Below are 20,517 nucleotides of genomic sequence, written 5' to 3'. Positions count from 1 at the left end.
GTAGGCAGGGGGTTCCTGCTGGGGACAGAGGACGAGGACAGGTCATAAGCCGTGCGCACTGCAGGAATGTCTCCTCGCCTTTCGCCCACACGAGGAGGTGCAGTTATGGCACCTGACCGCTAGATGTCAGTAAAGTCAGACAGGTCTTTCTCTTTTAGGTAGTGACAAAATCCCAGCGGTACTTGGACATGTTTTAGTGCCCTTCCAAAGAAATTCGCCTTTTCTGGGAGGTGAGGCCAGAGTCGGCTCCTTAAAATCATCTAGCAAACAATGGCTTGAAACTGGCAGTGACCAGAGAACCACAATATAAGTGAATAGGACTGGAATTTCTTTACAATAGGATTTTTGTTTAGAAAGACCATCTGCAAATCACCAACACATGTCAATTAAATGCACAATGTAATCAAGCGGCACTGGCTTTAAGAGTTTACAATGTATTTATTTATAATCAGATGTAAAAGATGAGTACAAAAAAAAAGGACACCCATAGCTCACAGGCAGCTCATTGGAATGTACATATTCATTTTCCATATACAGCACTATTATTTTCATGTTAAAAATCCCTACATTTAAGTAACATAATACATTTCAAAGACCAAAATGCTTACAGTGGAATGCCCATACCTCCCACACAAGATTACACATCCTTCAGCACATATACAGGTTAAGTACCATAACATTGCTGTCCAATAAGTGATGGCAGCCCAGAAAATCAATATTAAGTGCAGAGCGATTGTTCGCACGACACTTCAGTTGGATGTTCAGCAAGAGGTTTTTGAAACCAAGTGTACATTAAAATACGTGACAACATTTAAACCGGATTAATGCTTTTCAGGTTATGCGAGACTCTGGGATGTGTGATGGAGGAACTTCAATTCAGAGGGATTTAAATCCGGTGGATTAAAATACAGTACATTCGATGATCCGCTTATATTCAAGGTGTCATCACGAGGCAAAATGACAGAAGAGTAAGAAAAGACAGAATGCATCATTGACTACCCCCCTCCTACTCCCCCCACCCTTCATTATAAGAATCTCCCTTAATTTCCTGGAGCTTTATATTATTTTATACACCTATACAGTTTTGACAGTTGAGACGAGATGTTTGCTTTAAACGCCAGCTTTATCTCTCGTCCTCCGATAGAGGAACTATAGAAGTCATAGTCAAGCCCAAATCTTTTCATGTTCTTGTTATCCATCCAGTTGCACTCAGAGCCTATTTCCAAGTCTGAGGCTAAGACCGTGTTCCCAAAGGAGCAATTTAGTTCTTTTCATTTGCTAATCATGTTTTCCAGTTTGGGGTTGATGAAGGAAAAGCCAGCGAACGCTGCCGGGTCCATGGAATCGATGAGGTTCTTGTCAGCGTGGGAGAGCCGCGGCTTCTCGCTCAGGAACTCTCGGTCAAAGTTGCTGCAGTCACTGGGGGATTTCTGTGGGTGGTGGGTCAGGGATTTCAGTTAGGTTGGTGCTTACAATGCACACTGAGGTAAATCGGCATCCTGGATTCATACAATCATATTTTACACACATGTCAGGTCCCTCCATTGTTTGTTAAGAAAAATAAAATACTCATAGACTCGTACCACTTTGGGCTTAAAAGGAGGGTCCATCTGTCTCTTCTCCAGTGCTGGCCAGTTGATGGTTTTGAAGAACGGATGGGCACGGACATCGCCCACCACACCCAACCTGCGACTGGGATCTCGCTCAAACAACTGGAATGACGATGGAGAGAAGGAAGACAGATATTGATGAGGAGGAGGGTCCAAATTGAAATCAATTAAGGTTAATGATGTAAACACTGTGTCTGCCTACGTGGAATACAGTGTGCCTAGTAATAACACATGTATCCTGTTAGGTACCAGTTCAATGAGGTTCTTGGCCTCCTTGGTGATCCACCGAGGGTAGTGAGGGGTGTCCGACCTGATGGACTCAAACAGCTCATCCTCATCGTCGCCTTGGAAGGGCGACTGACCGATGAGCATCTCGTACACCAGCACGCCGAAAGACCACCAGTCCACAGAGAAGGTGTACTTCTGTCCTAGCAGGATCTGAGAGGAGAGACCGTTTCACAAAGACACTTTAGACACTAGTGACAAGAACAAGGACACACAAGTCTAGATGGAAGCACTCTGATGTTTTCCACCAATATTGCATGGCCAATGAACATGTGACCACAAGGACATGTGTAAAACCTACCATGCCACCTAATGACATCAAGTAGGGCTATAGACTGAGTGAATGAAGGGCTGCATTACAAGGTGACGGTAAAAAAAATAAAAATAATAATAATAAATAAATAAAATTTAAAAAAAATATGTATTTATTTGTGTGTGTGTATATATATGTATATATATATATACACACACACACACACACACACACACACACACATATATATATATATATATATATATATATATATATATATATATATATATATATATACACATACACACACACACATAAATAATAAAAATAAATAAATAAATTTAAAACAAACTGCAGAATCAATAGTCTTTTTAGGGAATTTGATTAAAACAGTAGTGGTATGAAATGTGACATCAGCCCTGAATCTAACCTCTGGTGCGATATAGTCTGGTGTCCCACAAAATGTGGTGGCTTTGACGTCTCCAAACACACTCTCTCTGCACATGCCAAAGTCTGCTATCTTGACGTGTCCGTCCTTGTCCAGCATCACATTGTCCAGCTTCAGATCTCTGAGGAAAGACACAGGAAGAGATACATACAATGTACAACCATCTGCAGTACAGTATATTCTGTTTGGAGTACTGTAGTCAAGGATCAGAAATAGAGATTCGGTTCCAGCCTCTTCTGCTGCAGTAACAACTTGAATATAGAGACTGCAGACATCAGCGCAGAATGGCTGTGGGATCTTACCTGTAGATGATTCCTTTAGAGTGGAGGAACTGCAGTCCCACTATTATCTCGGCACAGTAGAATCTTTGAAAGTTGAAATGTGAAAAACAACCATGAATCACAAGAGCCAGTTACAGATCCTCCAATGTGGAAAACGACAGTCGCTCATGGTTCTTTAAGCGGTGTTCCTGTGTACTTACGTGGCTCTGTTGAGCTCGAAACGCCCTTTGTCTTGGATGTGGAACATCAAGTCGCCTCCATTCAGGTACTCCATTACAAAGAAGAGGTGCTCCTGTGCAAACAACACAATATTGTCAGCTCGCGGTGGCAGACAGATGAGACAGGAAGAGACAGAAAGAGAGAGTGTGTGTGCGTGTGTGTGTGTGTGTGTGAGAATGGATTCAGACAAGGGGGGCCTGGAGTGTGGGTCTTTATCAACAACTGGGAGTTGTGACTATTACTGCCGCCTGTGTTGATTCCCGATCAGAGAACATGCTTTCGCAGGTTTTACTAGCAGATGTAGATGTTCAGTATCAGTGTGCTTACTTTAGACTGGAATGTGGAGTAGAGGTGTGTGAGGAAGGGGTTCTCCCAGGCGAGGGCCAGGACTCTCTTCTCCACCATGGTGCACTCCACGTCGTCGTCCATGAGAACGACATCCTTCTTCAGGACCTTCACAGCAAAGTACTGGCCCTTCCCCTTCAGCTCTGCCAGCAGCACCTGGGGTGTCAAAGACACTTAGAGTGAGTACTTCATCAGTGTGATGACACCAGTTTCATGGAGCACAAAAATCAAAAAACGAGGAGGTTTATTTATTACCCTCCTCCCTCCCCCTCTCCTCTCCTCTCCTCTCCTCTCGTTTGGTGATCCTAAAAGCTCAATCTACCTCAGTGAGGACACTGGATGTTTGAGCTCACTGCCACACGGCCTAATGGGGCCTGGACACAGATGCGCCTTCCATCATCTGCTTCTCTGTTCTCTCAAATAGGTCAACCTTCATGTTGGGTGTAAGTCTTGGTCAAATGGTGCCTCGCATCTGTAGTAATTGATACATAACCAGGCTCTGTTCTCATCTGAAAGCCACCGTTAACATGGGAGTAAGGGAAGTTGTGGAACAGGCAGTGACTAGATGTATTGATCCAACAAACCTTGTTGATAAACGAAAATAAAAAAAATAAAAAATAAACTACATTAATTAATTTGTCATTAATTAATGATAAAATTAACACAGAAACAAAAAAACGTATATCAAATATGGTAGAAGGAAGGATGATGATTGCTAAGACATGATACCATGATAAGAATCTCATCTTGAAGATGTGTGCCCTTCAGAACTCACTTTCATAATTTCACACATCTTTCATGGAGACATGAATATATGGACATTTTTTATGGCCATATTTGGAAGATAATGATCATCTACAAACGTTCACATGGAGACAATTTCAGGATGAATGTGTTTTGTGTTTTGTACCATATATGCTTAACACCATTGGCATAACATGTCTGTACAACGTTTGAAGTGTCTTCTAGTTTTATGCTTACACAATCATTTCATGTTAAAATATTAAATTCAGGAAAGCATTTGAAGATGGGGACCCTGGGGCCTACCTTGCCAAAGCTGCCTTTTCCCAGCACCTTGTGGAATACCAGGTGGTTCATGTTGAGGCGTACCCGGGGTACTGTAGGTGTGGCTGGGCCTGGGCTCAAGCCCTCACGTGCCTTGCCGTCTACAATAAATGCACATTTGCACACAGAGTAAATACGCATGCAAACCTGAATGCAAAGACGCATGCAAACTCAGTCAAAGGGTAAAGATTTGAGGATGTGAATAAAGTTTAAAAAGATTCCTATTCCTATTTGACTTTGAATGACTAAACTTAATTTAAACAAAACGACTGTGTTTGACAGTGTGCGCTACAATGAACCCATCTTACCACCAGAGTCCACTGTTGCACTGTTGATGTCTTGATAGATCCCAATTTCTTCTGCATTGGAATCATCAGACTTCCTGATAGATTTCTAGGGATGGAAAAAAAAGATTGCTAGAATATTCTTGACATTGTACATGAACAATTGGTAATTCATACTTTTTTGTATCACTGTTTGGCATTAAATGATCAGAAAGTCCACGTTACAGTACAAACCTGGCTGATTTGAGACAGAGCCTCTGCCAGTAGTTTCTGGTTGATTCCACACAGATTGGCCACTTTCTTCTGACAGTTAGCATGTACGTTCATGCCACAGTCTGGTCAGAGATGTGAAAAATGGATTGGTCAGGTGGAGATAGGATGAACGAGAAAAAAATAAGTCACGGGCATGGAAGGAAGCAGGGGACGGGCAAACGTATCATTTAAGACACATTACCTTCACATTTAAGGCCCTGCTTGTAGAGACCCCAGAGCAGACTGCCACAGTGGTCACAGAAAGTGGGGCTCTTGTAGTTATGTTGCTTGAAGCGATGCGGCATATCGATCTTGAAGCGCTCCTTCTGGAACTACAAGCACGCAGAGATCCATTAAAAACACACGGGAAGCTGCTATCTGATAATACAGTAGACACACGCGGGAATATGTTTTGCCCGTTTTAGTTGCTTTTGAGATGAATGGAATTTCCACAGCCAATTCGTATTGAGTCTATACACTGATGTTGTTTGTAAACTTTGTTTGAATCTGTGTTTAGTTGACAGTTTGCATCGTTTTGAGGAAAGACGAAACATGTTGACGACATTAATGACCAATAGAATACTTAATACCAGTGCATAAATGCTATAAATTAAAGAGTGTCATATCTGAGGAGAGGCTTTGCGTTGATGTTGGAGAACATTAACTTTGCTCACCATAGTGTCCCGACTGTTGGCTGCTGTCCCGGTGCACCTGCCGATGATTTTATCGATGCATCTCTTGTGGATCGCCACATTGCATTCTGGGGGAAATACATGAATACATATTTTGTTAACTGTGAAGAATACAAAAAGGATGAAATGTAATTCAACATGCAGACAGCATTTAGTGAAAACACTCACGTCTGCACTTGTAACCTTGCTTGTTGAACCCCCTGTATGGGGAGAAAAGGAACGTAATTGAATCTTTGTAATGGGTGAGATGAAGCCAAAAAAGGCCATTTCCTTGGCCATTACTAAGAGAAATATGGCTGCTGACATCAAAAACAATATATCCAGAATGGTTTTACAATAGTAGGCTGGTGGTTATGACAATGATGTACTGTAGCCTAGCGTTCAGATAATTGGCAGCACTAAAACACACGTTTACGACTCCTTTATGCAACAGCTACCAAACTACATCTGTAGTCTCGGCAAACTCTCCTCCAAAGCATCATGCAAGTGCAAAAAGAAAAAGCACGAGACACTCGTTACTGGAGTTGACACGGCAAATTGATTTGTTAACAGCATAACTGGAAAATATCTTTCACATGTACGATCACGAGATTGAAATTGATATTTTCTTTCTGCCGGCCTCTACGTGGGATATAGTAGTCGTAGTAGGATCTCGGTACGTGCTGCTGACATGGTTGGAAGACAACATGACAGCTTTGCGGGATTTCCCAAGACAGTGACTCATTCCCACAATAGCAGCCCTGCTGCTGTTTCTACTATTACAAAAACCCCACACTGCTCCGTTAAGGAAACTAGAACCGCTACTAATTGGTCTTTTGAGAAGCATCCGTGCGAGGCTAGGCTTCTCTTATTGGACATCTGATGCTTTTGTCTCATTTGGCACGCAGAGAACATACAGTAGGTGACAGCTTAAGCGGCCTGGAATTATCAAAGCTGTGCCAGTGGCATCTAAATATAAACACAAGTGTAATATTAATGCAGGCGAGAAAGACGTCTGCATTTGGATACGCCGTGCAGAGTAGCATTGGAAATTACTACCACGGTCTCTTCCTGGAATGCAGCAGATATACATCATAATAGTGACAGCTCCCATCATGGCATCTCACCAGACAAACTCCCTGCAGACAGAGCAGAAGGTGGGTTGGCCGAAGAAGGTGGCGGTAAACTCGTGGTTCTTGATGATGTGAATTTTGGGCTGCTTGATGGCTCCTCTCCTCCTGTTGAGGGTCGTGAGGCCATCCTCGCAAGAAACCTTCACCGATTGCTGACACGACACTGAGGGGAGAGAAGGATTAACATCAAACTACTGTATTTGCATTTCTATGTTTTTTCAAACGGCTTTAAAGTGCGGTCTTATCCAAATACACATTTGAATGATTTCCAAAGATAAATGGCGGGAATCGTGTAAATTATTTAACCACCCAAATCGTTTACAATCTAGCTGATGAGCTCTATTGACATTGCTTGAATGACGTCACAGTGTGCATTATCGGAAAATCAGCTCTGACAGCCAAGGGTTATTTAGTCAAAAATCCCTACTAGCTATAGAAGGGGGCCTCTGCTGCTGTTACCGCTGCTAAATGCAGGGTAAACACATAAAAATGCCGTCTTGTATAAGCGGCTTTGACTGACGCAAATCAACGGGGTGGGGTCAAAAGTCACCCAGACACCACAGCAAAAGAGGCGTGAGAGAGGTAAACAAAGAAGGCAGAGAACTCAGAAAGAGCTCGCGAGGGTAAATGGGTGGAGGGGTGGTGAGGGAGGGCAGAGAGGGAGGGCCAATTAAAAAAAATGGAGTCGCCTTAAAGAGACAATAGTTGGACAAGGAAAAGTGGGAAGAGTGACGAGGAGAGCGAGATAAACCACTTTGCTCTCTGCCACTCCACTGACAGATGTTCAGGTTTGGACAGTGCATCAGTGAGCCGAGCCAAGGCGGTTGGGGTTGTGGTGTGTGTGTGTGTGTGTGTGTGTGTGTGTGTGTGTGTGTGTGTGTGTGTGTGTGTGTGTGTGTGTGTGTGTGTGTGTGTGTGTGTGTGTGTGTGTGTGTGTGTGTGTGTGTGTGTGTGTGTGGTGATGGTGGTGGTGGGGGCTGGGGGTGGTGGGGGGGGGGGGGGGCAGACAGCACTGAGAGCTGTTCACACATGTCTAAAAATACTCCGGGCTGCTTTTCAGGAAACCTGTGGAGTGTGTAGGAGGGAGCTGATGGAGTATGGAGCCCTTTCATAACGGCAGCCGCCCCCCTCCAACCCTGATCCCCGACTGTGCTCCTCACACACAGAAACTCCCCCTGAACGGAACCGGTTTGTAAATCTCACTCCATTCCCACTACCGTGTTGGCAGACAGCAGAGACAACCGTAGACGGGGGTGGGGTGGGGTGGGGGGTGGTTCCCTGTCTGGGGTGGTGAGCTAGCAGTTGAACACGACACTGCTGGTCAGCACTGCTCCGCCTAACTTCTGCTTCTTACAGCTGAAGTGAAACTAGAATAGGTTTTAGAAAGGAGATAATGTCATGCAATGTTGAACTCAAGCTGGCAATGAGGGATCATTTGAAGTGCTATTAAACATCATAAAGAGGCCAAAATAGCCATCATTTAATGCGCCCTGCCCTCTCCCCGTTCCTGAAAGGATAGACCACCGATATCTAAAATAGCAACTTAGACCTGATATACGATATGTTGCCGTTCCATATACAGTACATATGCATTGCTGTGTTCAGTATGTTTGCTACATATTAAAAGCACTGACAGCCCTGAGGCTAATTGCCTATCTGACCTTGAAGGACTGTGATATGGCGGCGGCGATATGGCCACACCTGTAGTCAGCTGACAAGCTTCACTTGACACATGTCAGCATGCAGGTTCACCCTTGGCACTCTGAGGTAGGCGGTTGGCCCAGAGCATAAAGACTCCACCCTCTCCAGAGAGGTCCACAATAACTAACATGTTTAACTGTGGTTGTGTGTTGAAAGTGCAAGGAAATGAACACTACATAGGGAATCATCTCCGCCAGTAGAGGGCACATATAGCCACTGAAGGAGAGTGATTTTCTGTGGATCGACATGATAGTGGTGGGAGGGGGTGGAGCAAAAAAGAGGGACGGCAGCGGATCTTTTCTAAGAGCCATGGGTAGTGTACTATATTCAATTGTAAAGACAACAGTCCCTGGTGGTCTAGTGGTTAGGATTCGGCACTCTCACCGCCGCGGCCGGGTTCGATTCCCGGTCAGGGAACTCAGTTTTGATGCCGTGTGTTTGTGTTGGTTATATTGAAACTTCTTGGTGAGTCATGGGGTCCTTAAAGACCACATGATTTATTGCCCAATTTACGAGGCCAGTTTCAACTGGGTTGGGCTCATCTATAAACAGGGCATGCTCTTATATAACATATTTACAAACAGGATTTATCAATATTTGAATCTAAATGAAATGTGATGCCAGCTTGTGTAAATCGCTGAACCACTGTCAATGTAATCTGATCAAACCACACCCGCGTGATCCTGATGAAGCAGATTGGATTTTGATTGATATCCAGGAATATTTCTTCCTGAATTTTAACAGACCTATTCAGTCATACATATCCAATGTTAGAATTATACAAAATATTTTAAACCAGGTTTTTAAAATGCAGCGGTTTTACCTGCATCAGTGTCCTCCAAGAAGTACTGCACATCCATCTGGACCTTCCCCGAAGGAAGCAGGTCCAACCAGAACTCGGCACGGCCGCTGGTCTTCGACTTCTTACAGCGTTCTGCCAGTACAGACACTCCAACCGTGGCCTTGGCCAATGGCTCCTCAGCACTCTGCATGAGGACCACTTCTATGACTCGCCCCTCATAGATGTGAGCATCAAAAGTGGCTTTCCAGGCCGGGTACATGGTGGGCTTCCTCTGGACCAAGGTCTTTCCTCGCTCTGTGAAAAACGATCAGGATCATCATTAGGAAAAATACGTTTAGTCTTTTACTCTTTCAGTAAAGACACAGCAGCGGAGCAATTACTGCACACAGTGTCTGGAGCTGGTAGAGAGTTTGCTTGTGGAATTGTGAGACCAGCAGATGGTGGGTGGTGAATCAATTGAACTTGGGACGTCAGGTCTCCCTGGTCACTGTGGAACTCCCTTATCTAGGTAAAACATAACTGTGTGTGTGTGTGTGTGTGTGTGTGTGTGTGTATCTTACATACCCTGTGTTGACGGACTCCTTCATCTTGATGGCGCAGATGGGAGGTTCAGCAAGAGGAGTGCAGAACGCCCACGTCATAAGCACTGAAGGCAATACGCAGGAAGGGCGCCATGGTGACTTCTCACCTAAGCCGTCAAGAAAAAAGACCCACATTTAGAACGCTGCGCAGATTGTAAAGCCCCTTGAGGCAAGTTTTGTGATTTGCGATATTGGGCAATATCTTGCCGCGCGTTATTCATTTTGTACTGTGATTGCTTCAGTTCTGCACTGAAAACAAGAAGGAAGAGAGCCTGTGGCCAACAGTGTCCTCAGATGTGAACTGCAGAGGAAGTTTCAACTCAAGACATAACTTTGGAAACTACCTGCCATTAATGAGGGAAGAATAAACTAACTCATTCATTCATCCTGCTCTCATGTGCACAGTTTGGGGTTTCCAGCGAAAGAAAAAGAATAGTCAGTCTGAATGTTTGGACAACAAACAAACAAATGGTAAAAGATAAGCAGTAAAGTGTCTTTTGGTACTTTCCAGTTTTCACATTGGTATGTGGGATTTCTTTTCCATTAAAAGTATGCTGTCGCTAACAGTCTCTACTTAGCTCTGAATCAATCTAGATGAGGCATCAGGCCAGAAATGCAGGATTAGGATCTATAATGCTCAAAGACAAATGACCTAATTCAACTCACTTGTAAAAAGGTATTCGCCTCACACAAAGGTCTTCTCATGTATTAGTTGGACTAAATGTATTCATTCAAGAGTTCTCCACCTAATTTCAAAGCACAAAACTAAAACAGAAACCACTGCTTCCAAAAGTGTCCACCCACTTGCTTCATTGAAGCTGAATTGCTCCACTAACAGATTTATTCAGCACTGGTTTCTATTTGTTTTGTACACTTCCTCTTACAGTGCTCTTTGTGGGGTTTGAACAGAAGTCCCATCATAGCCATTCTTAACCTGCCCAGCAAAGGAGAAGCACAACAAAAACACTGCTGGTAGTTTGACAAAGAGAATATACAAGCGCAAAGTAACATGTGATATGAAGTCAAATTAAATGTGTGTGGCATCATTATACACGTAATGATGCCTCACATTTCTACAATCCGACATCAATTTACCACCTCACCATCTGCGTCGGGGCATATCAGCCCACATCCAAAATCCCAAAGCAGCAACACAATCCCACAGAATTCCGTCTCTTGCACCATTAACATAATCTTGCTTTAATAATCATTCAGCAAAATGGCACGCCTGTGATTTAAGGCAAACAGCCTCGCGTTTTACTACACAATGGTGTTTAGCCCCAATATGAAATATTATTTCTGTACGCAGAGAAATAAATGTTGCATTTTTAAATATATCTGTGTTTCCTACCATCATTGTTGTGGAAATTATTGTTAATAATTAGGGCTGGGCACGTTAACCCGTTAACAACGCGTTAACGTAGCAATCCATTAACGCCGACAATAATTTTATGATGCGTTAACGCATTTTTTTTTTTTTTGCATTGGGGGGGGGGCTTAATGCTGGGAGGGGCTTAATGATGATGCGCACATTGACAGATAACATGGAGAAAGGCACTTTTAATGGACATTTTCATTTAAACATATCTACCAGACGCGTAGTTAATAAAAGCAAAGCTATTTGTAACCACCGTAAACTGGAGTTATCACGAGCATGAAGTACCACGAGCATGCAGTACCACGAGCATGAAGTACCACGAGCATGAAGTACGTTACGCAGCATTGAAACAACCAGTGGAGCGAAACTTCGTCAGACTACTGCGGCGTGCGGGAGAACTGTGGATAAACCAACACAGGAACAATGATCAGCAGCGGACTCCAGACCGAGTCCTGTAGAGGAAGAGGTCGGTCTGAGGAGCGTCCTAATGCTGCGTTCACACCAAACGCAGCATAAGAAACACAACGAAAGACGGCGCGTGTGAGCCTCAAGACGCACCGTTGATTTGTATGAAACGGAGCGGACTACAAAGAAGGGTTAGTGTAACTGCTTTATGTTTTCAGAGGCTGTACAGACTAAAAGTCCCCTGCACAGTAAATTACAGCTGTGTTTTTTTTTTGTGCTAGACCTTTAAACATATTTATATTCTGTATGTTAACTTGCTGTTGCTCCCAGAGTGCCTGTTATATTGTTCTGATAACATTATTTTAAAATAAATGCGTGCAATCCACTAGTTTTTAATTTATTCTTGAATTTTGCACATAATGCGATTAATCGCAGAAAAATCATGCGATTAATCGATTAAATTTGTTTATCTTTTGCCCAGCACTATTATATATATTATAATATATTGTGAGTCACATCACATATATTCTTTTTATTAAAAGGTGATTTGTGCGACTTTGTTATTCAGGAAGTTTATATCAAACAAGTAGCCCTTTGTATTATTTTGTACCCTTGAAGTAGCTCTCAGTTTCAAAAAGATTGGTGACCCCTGCTGTACAGTAATTCCTAAATGCTAAATGCACAGAAACATGTCCTTATTTTACATAAACTCCTGGACAGGAATGTAGCGTGTTTGCTTTTATAATTAATCATCCATAAAAAAGGATGAGTTTGGTTTTGTGTTCATGTTCAGACTTGATGACAGACTCAATGCTATGTTGAGCTGAGTGACAGATGTATAAAGAGAGAGAAAAGAAAGCATTAGGTTCTGAAGAATTGTCTTTTTGTGCCGAGAGCTTTTTTGAAAGTGGAAACCTCGTCTCTAATTCCTCCATTTCTTTTCTAAATCCCTATGTGGAGCTCCTTTGCAGTACAAGACGGCACTGCACTGAACAGATCGCAGGTGTTACTGTACATTGTGTGCAGCTGAACATACTACATCAATTGACTGATATGTGTGTAGGAAGGATTAAGGCACAACAGAGGCAGACGTGTGATCTGCACGTTGCTGGCTTGATTTTCCGGACAAGCAAGAAGAATCTGGAGAAGTGATTGACTAACACTAGACGTGTCAAAATCCACCACGGAGGTGCCACTTGCTTTGAGTAAGCCTCTTAGCCCCCCTAACTGCTCCAAACGTGAGAGGTTACTCAGTAGCCAGGTAATAGGTTTGGGAAAATGTATTTTTTATTTATTTTATACTTAGTATTTTATTTAGGTATTAATACAGTTTGACAATAAATAAATCATTTGAAAGTAAGGAAGGATAAAATAAGTAAAAATATTAAGAAAATAACAATCAAATCAACCATGCAACACTGTTTGTCAGTCAATCGTGTCAACCATAAATTCGGTCCAACCATCAGATATAAAAAAATATATTCAAAGAGTTCTAGGGTTTCTTATACTTGGATCTAAATATATCTATCTATAGAGTTACATCTTAGTTAAGAATAGTGCTCGTTTTTTTATAAGATCATGAGCCTCTAGAGCCTACAAACTCCAAAAACTGGTGGGGTTAGGGAGGGCGAATCTCCTGCCAATGTCCTTATTCTGACATATTTTGTCCATCTTGTTATTTATTTGTCCTTTCTTAGTCTCAGAAGGAAGGTCATTCTTTCGATCTCGTGGATTTCTTTAATGGTTTCAGTCCAGTTTTCTATCGAGGGTGGGTCGGTTTGTAACCATTTACGAGTGATTGCTTTTGGGAAAATGTCTTTGACTTATATCTTTGTTCGTGACTGATTGTAACTTTTTTTCAGTAACTGCTGGTTGCAGCAAAAGAAAATGACATGATTTTCAAATGGAGGAAACCTACACAAACCTACCAATGCTTCAACATGTCCACACAAATAGGCTTTTTTTTCCGGCCAGCTCATTCAAACCAAGGACCTTTGTGTTGTGACGTGACAGAGCTTACCACAGAGCCACCATGTATACCACCCTGTATTGTTCCAAAACCACAAATCCCTGCCCAGGTTTAAGTGGGAGCAAGATGGACGATAAAGTAACATTTAGCAGGATCTCTGCAGCTGTCATAAGTCATGGGCCAACAAAAACATATGTGCATCTCTTTGCTAATTACATTTTGGGATATTGTGGATTTTCAGGAGACTGACACCTATATTAGTTGATGTGTAGTCTTTGAGTGACCCCTGCTAAACAAGCGACTGTTTCTGAGTGAGGTCAGGAGGGTCGAGAAACTATTCGAGCTCTCATAATACAGCCCACGCATGCTCACAGACAGACGGACAGACACGGAGACACACCAACATAATATTAATCCATGTTATGGAGCTTGCCAGATGTGAAATGCACACGTTGATATACATTTTTAGAGTCCACTTCACACACACACAAAGTCTCTTATGTAGGCCCACACATACACAGCCATTGCTACAAAGAAAAGAGAGCCTTGTTTCTCCAGAGAGAGTGGAAAGAATGAGCACATGAAATTGTGGAAGGGGTGGGTAGAGTAAAAGAGCAAAAGAGTGGGAAAGAAAAAAAGAAACTGGTACTCAGGCCAGTGGCCATGAGGAGAACTCATACTCTGCGAGAACCAGATTTGCCTTCACAAGATGCAGCCACAATGCAGTCGACTACCAATGAGATGTATATTGCTCACGTGCGCGTGGCCTCAAGGAGCTTTCGCTACTCTCAGGCTTTCGTCCTCGACTGGAAGGCCTGCAAAGTATCAGTACATTTTAAAGTTCATGTGTTTAAGTCTCAAAATAATTCATAAATTATACACTGACTGGAAGACGTATGCAGAAAACATGACAACAAAAAAAAGTAACTCCAACATGTTATTAAATGCCACTTTAACTTGACGAGAAAATCCCTGTCACCCGTTTTATCAGCTCTGAGGACGTTATATGAACTATACAACTTATAAACTAAACTATATGCAATATATTTCAGGATCAGCATGTAATAACGACAACTTCAAGAAACAGATTCCTTGAACAGTTAATCATGTGATGAACTGGACAGCAGACCCAGGCTTTTTAGCAAGTCGCTAATAAAAACGTGAAAACAATATTCCATTCAATCGGATGCATTGAAACGAAATGCACCGCTGGAGACGAGAGATGCGTGAGTCAACAATAAATCATCATCAAGGTCATGTTCAGGGAAGAACATTAAACAAGTCAATGGTTTGGTATGTGCAGAGCTACTGGGAATGTAATTTAGTGGAAGTCGTGAACAAGCAGGTCTAGCAGGTTGGGAAATATTTTTGGAACGTCAACCTTTAATTTATAGGAATGAACAGACCGACAGGCACCATTAATGCAACTACAACAACATGTCCTTCCTTCCTTCATCACCAGCAGAGTTGACTAGGAAATCCTCAAATCAAAGAAAGATAGTATTAGATTACTAATATACAGTATTAATCCCAATGCTGAAATTGCATCATCGAGCCGCCTGCAGAAGAGCTGAAAGGGATTCAGTCTCAAAAAAAGTGTGAATGTTTGACAACACTGCACTTATGAACGTCTAAACCCCTTAAACAATCTTAAGACGTGTAGAAAAAGCCAACCATTTTTTTTACTAAGTGAAGTTAGATACCGGACCCACCCTCGCCGGCCTCGAGGCACAACGCCCCCGATACCAAGTGTCTACTGATGTCATTGTATGCAAAAGGAACCAAATATTAAACCCGATGATTTAAATGGAGATCATGGTAACTTGTTCGATTACATTATATATATATCTCTGGATATTGAAAGGGCTCCAGTTGCTACACTGTTCATGTGATGTGAAGGTATAAACACCCTCAGTGTGCTGGAGTACGAGGCAACAGAAATGTACTTAGTGACAGCTCAGCACGTTTAGACTGTATATCTATAAGTACCAAAGGCAGCACAGATGTATTTTTAATCTAGAAGACATTCAGGACAAAAAGGCACTACAACCTAAACATTTTGACGCACAGGTGTGACACATAATGATACCGATGGCTCAGTTACAGTAAGTCATCTCGCAGTGAGCCGGCATAGCACAACAACGGGACCCTGAAACTGTCTCACCTAAAAAGGAATGAGACCATTATCCACGTTTTCAATGACACCTTTTTCTACTGTCTCGCGAAAAAAAAAAAAGTATATTTAAACTTTTAATACTTAGGTTTAAATTCTGCTGACTCAAAACTTTGAACATGGCACAGATGGAAAAGCACAGGTCTTAATGAATATATATATATATATAATATATATATATATATTATATATATATATATATATATATAACACAATGCTGGATATCATTTGTCTGCTTCGGTTTCAGGTATTGGGTCTGCTGGCTCACCGTTTAAGCTCACCGAGACGAAAAGGCCATCGTTATGGTTATTACTAACACCTGGGCTTTTCCTTTGATGACAAGCCAAAATGCCCACTGTAAAATCAGCCCATCGGTAGAGTTGATTAAACTCAATTGGATGACAAACGTTGCGAAACCGTCGACACTCGCAGCAAACGGGCTCCTTTGAGTCAGCACATTGATATCTTTTTGACTTGGCTGCCTCATTATCTTCACATATGTTTTCAATTACAGATACGTTAGCCAGTGTTTGTCTACTAAGAAAGGGGGCAGTGGAGCCGTGAGAGCGCTTTGTAAAATATAATAATAATAAAAAGAAAAGAAAAAAAAGAGAGGAAACATTGAGCGATGAAAGCTGGCCGGACAGGATGCTAAATAAAAGCTAGAATATGAAGAAAAAAAAAAAGTAGGATATAGAAACATTTTGGTTTCCTTATCCTCCTCAATGTTACTCCAAGAGAGTGTGCCGTCAACACACAATGGAGAGAGAAAGAACGGGCGAGTGACCGAGACTCAGAACAGCTGAGCTGGATGGAGCGTGGCCTCGCCTGTCAAATTAGAGTTGAACAAACATGCTCCGCACGATTTTAATGAACCTGAACAAGCATGGCCAGAGTCAGCCGGGCCACACACGCACCTGAACCTAATAACCTGGTGTGTAGTTAGTCGTGTGACTGAACATATATTTGTCATGGAAGTGCTCTTTATGAAAGCTCAAACAAAAATAAAATCAAACAGGGATCCTGGAGAATGATTGTTCTGAACTGTGAAAGCACTGCCGATTGTGGACACCTGCTGGAATACTAGAAAGCACACTGTGGAGTCTGCCCAATGTACTATGTGAACGAGTTTCAGGAGTTTTCTATTTTGGTGGAGGTAATAACATGAGATAAAGCTTCTCATGTGAGAGAGTAACTTTCTTGAGCACAAACAATCACTTGGATGTTTTTTTTATTCATTCCCTTTTTTCGAAGAATTCGTTCAAACAAAGCAACGTAATTCTCACAAAACTTGCTTTAATCCACAAGTCTTTTCGCTGAGCCACTGTGGCATGTATTATTACGGCATTAACACCACCTCAAAAGCACACAAGTGTACTTGTGCGCGTGCACACACTAATAACCTTGAACAAAGCAGCCTTTAATGAATTTCAGTGGAGGCCGGCTTGAAAGAATCAAAGCCTTTCTTTCTTTCACCGAGGTTAATGTCTAACACCCCACCTGCCTGCCAGCCACACACACGCACACATACACTCACACACACATGAGGTCATGTCAACAGACATATTACAGATGTTGTCTGGGGAGACACCAACACCTACAGGTTAAACAAGTCTCCCCCTTTCTCTTGCCCAGTGCATACACACAGCAATCAGGACAGGAGACATGTAAAGCAGATTGAGACCAGAGCTGACATTGCTGGTTCAAGGTCAGAGTCAAATGAAAAGCTGTTAAGATAAATGCATTCCAGTGATGGCGTAATAATTTCACTTGGTGTCTAGAATAAACCGAAGAACAAAATAGACACACACGTTGTTAATAACCGCCTATTGGCTGTTCAGACTGACAGCAAATAAGAACACAAACCTCTGTGTCACCTTTTCTGTTTTCTGTTTTTCTTTCCCATCCACTGAGCTTGTTGGCACACTGTCAATCTACTCTACCAGCATGAATGAATCCGGCTGCTACTGAGTGTGTGTGTGTGCGTGTGTGTGTGTGTGTCCACATGCATTAAAAGCGGTGTCTATTTCTGCCTCGCTCACAGTTCACAAAGCCTTGGTTAAGACAGACAAAATAGCATCTGAGCAGGATAGCATCATGTTGAGTGTGTGTGTGTGTGTGTGTCCCAGTGCTGGTTTACCAAATGCATGCCAAACTGCTGTGTTTTTATGAGTGTCTGCCACCTGTTTGTGTAGAACAGCAGGTGCTCTTTTAAGAAGAAAACGCGTATTGTACATTGTAACTAAAGTGCTGCAGCATAGCTACTGTCCCTTTTATATATATATATATATATATATATATATATATATATATATATATATATATATATATATATATATATTCAATTGTTTAAATATCTCATAAAAAAAAAAATAGATGAGAGATCATCTAAGTGACTAGACTCTGCAGTCCTGTCATAAATTAAATGATCAAATATTCCAACACACACACACACACAATACCAATCTAAACGTATAGTCTACATTATCCGGGCATGTTTTTAATACGCGGCTCGTACTATCGAGCGATCAGTGCTGCAAGCGCAGCTCCTTGCTGAGCAGATGTCCCGACCCCGTCCTCCAAGCAGCTCACGAAGCCTCAAGCAAATATTGACACATCAGTAACTGCAGGCAGATGCAGGCAGATAGTGTTACCCACGCTCACATTGCCTCCAGAAGATAGCAACAGGATACACAGTCTTGCCACAAAGGCAGACTTGTGTTGTAGTTTGTGACACAAGTCTTTTTTTCGCAAGCGATGGAAGGGATATTTCAAAATAGGATAATGGGTTTAGAGTGTCTGGGGAGCTGCTAACCTATGTTTGGCTACTGTGGATTCAGAAGGATGAGTTGTTTACACCCATACAAGAATGCAGTGTTCAAACAGAGACTTATTTAGTCATCCTGCTCACTCATGGAACGCCTTTCTGTTGTCACAAATATTGTGTGGCCTGCTTCTCAATCATTCACATTACCAAGAAAAGGTGATGAAGGATGGTACGGGTGTTATGTAATGGAAGTTGCTAGTTGCTACACCTGCAGTGCAAAAATGAGGACTTTTTACACAAGCGGCTCAGCTGAACAAGGCAAACCGGCTGTGGAGTAAATGTCAGTAGTTTCTCAGTGTACACAAACCAGAGAGAGAGAGAGAGAGAGAGAGATATAGAGAGATATAGAGAGATTGTTTACGATATATATATATATATATTACATTTTTATTTTAATTATTTGCTATGTGTTCATCGCGGTGGTCGTGAACATCTTGATGAATGCCACCGGTTTTTAGCCCCATTTTTTTTTTGTTGCCCAGTACAAAAGTTAGCTCGCGCTTCATCCCTGAAAATGACCTCTCCGTTGCCACCCTGACTCAACACCTCGCGAGACGAACAAGCTGCCGCATTGGATCTCGCTTCCCCGGCCGTGAAGTTGTGTCCCGCTGACCCGACCCGCGAGCACAGCAACACGGCTTTACTTGCGCAACTTTGCCAGCGTAAGGCGGTGGCGCGAGAAGGGGGTGACATTCTTTCGACTGCGACTCCTCTCATTCCCTGACTGACAGTCGCGTTACTTTGGCTTTCTCTGGGAGGCGAAACAAAAAGCGCGCCCGCGTCATCGACTCCTGACGAGCAAAAACTAAAGTGCTGTCGTCCCAACTTTGTTTTTGTTTCCACCCTCAGACACAAAAGTATAGTTGAACCTCTTCTCGAGCAAACTGTGACTTACCCTCTTCCGCTGAGCTGGAAAGTGTCCGCTTTTGTCGCGAGTTTAGTTTGTTTCTTTTCTTGTGGAGAACCACGGTTCTCCCGGAGGACCGACTTCACAATCTTCAATGGAGGTTAAGGAAGTGTTCAGGTCTTTGCTAGAGCTGTTTCTTCCTCTCTCTCTCCTCCCTCCCTCTTTCTCTCTCTCTCTCTCTCTGTCTGTGACTCACTACTGCGGCTCGACAGGCATTCGCGCGCTAGAGAGCAGTTCACGTGTGACGTCAACCAGGTGAATTCGCAAACACGCGGATGCGCACTAACCACAACACGCATGTGAAGACTGTGTGTGCCCTGACGCAGACACACGTTAGTATGATTACACAAGTTATGAAATCATACAATGGAGCGGAAGATTGGCGTTAAAAGGCGCTGAACTTTAACACGTCGGGCTCTTCCGCCGCAGAGTTCACCGGCGGACACCTGATCTTTGACATATTGAAAATGGCTTCCCCCCCCCCCCCCCCCCCAAGATGCAGTTTGTCTGTAGAACCCTTGCGTTGAACTTGACATTGTGGCAATATATCCGTTTTTAAATGAAAACCAATGAAGTGGATGTGACGCTCTGCGGTGGCACATTGAGTGTTAATGTCCCTTCAACACATTTTCCCTCAAGTAAAACCCCCCCAAACTTTTTTTTTTAGGAGAACCAGCAAAGCAGGAATCAATTCTCTCGCTCTCTCTCTCGCTCTCTCTCTCAGACAGGTTATATGGGTTCCATATTGGCCGTGCCCACATCACCTCCACACAAGCGGAGCACAGAGATCCTCTTGGGGCTGAGTCATTGCCCCCACCCACCAAACTGTAGGACTATAAGAGAGGGATGGGCTGGTGCAGACAATCTGTCTCAACTTCCTAAATAGCTATTTATAGCTCAGAAAAGGCACAACAAAGAGGGACAGAAT

The 20,517-nt window shown here is 42.7% G+C and overlaps 1 protein-coding gene across 2 annotated transcripts; it reads right to left on the bottom strand.

The window, feature by feature from the left end:
- Positions 1-502: 502 nt before the first annotated feature.
- LOC117730323 (protein kinase C delta type-like) lies at positions 503-19,966 on the bottom strand. Of its 2 annotated transcripts, XM_034531947.1 has the most exons (18): positions 19,578-19,966; positions 14,439-14,497; positions 9,915-10,037; positions 9,371-9,643; positions 6,841-7,009; positions 5,903-5,934; positions 5,717-5,802; positions 5,245-5,374; positions 5,025-5,125; positions 4,815-4,899; positions 4,489-4,607; positions 3,424-3,597; positions 3,078-3,169; positions 2,899-2,961; positions 2,579-2,717; positions 1,860-2,048; positions 1,584-1,712; positions 503-1,430 (listed from the first exon to the last, which is right to left on the bottom strand). In XM_034531947.1, the coding sequence occupies exons 3-18, from the start codon at positions 9,988-9,990 to the stop codon at positions 1,272-1,274; spliced, it is 2,016 nt and encodes a 671-aa protein (XP_034387838.1). In that variant the 5' UTR covers positions 9,991-10,037; positions 14,439-14,497; positions 19,578-19,966; the 3' UTR covers positions 503-1,271. The 2 variants fall into 2 exon arrangements, with proteins under 2 accessions (XP_034387838.1, XP_034387837.1); XM_034531946.1 differs by lacking the exon at positions 14,439-14,497 and having other exon boundaries at positions 19,578-19,963.
- Positions 19,967-20,517: the final 551 nt, after the last annotated feature.

This window comes from Cyclopterus lumpus, chromosome 5 (assembly GCF_009769545.1).
Source record: "Cyclopterus lumpus isolate fCycLum1 chromosome 5, fCycLum1.pri, whole genome shotgun sequence".
NCBI classification, from domain to species: domain Eukaryota; kingdom Metazoa; phylum Chordata; class Actinopteri; order Perciformes; family Cyclopteridae; genus Cyclopterus; species Cyclopterus lumpus.
This window is presented reverse-complemented; position numbering and strand designations above follow the sequence as displayed.

Bases quoted from the DNA above. Each gene is read 5' to 3' on its own strand.
- LOC117730323 (XM_034531947.1), bottom strand. From the start codon at position 9,990: ATGACGTGGGCGTTCTGCACTCCTCTTGCTGAACCTCCCATCTGCGCC. The intron at 4,900-5,024 runs GTTTGTACTGTA...TTCCATCCCTAG, and splicing joins CTCTGTCTCAAATCAGCCAG to AAATCTATCAGGAAGTCTGA. The intron at 2,718-2,898 runs GTAAGATCCCAC...GTCTTTCCTCAG, and splicing joins TCTAAAGGAATCATCTACAG to AGATCTGAAGCTGGACAATG.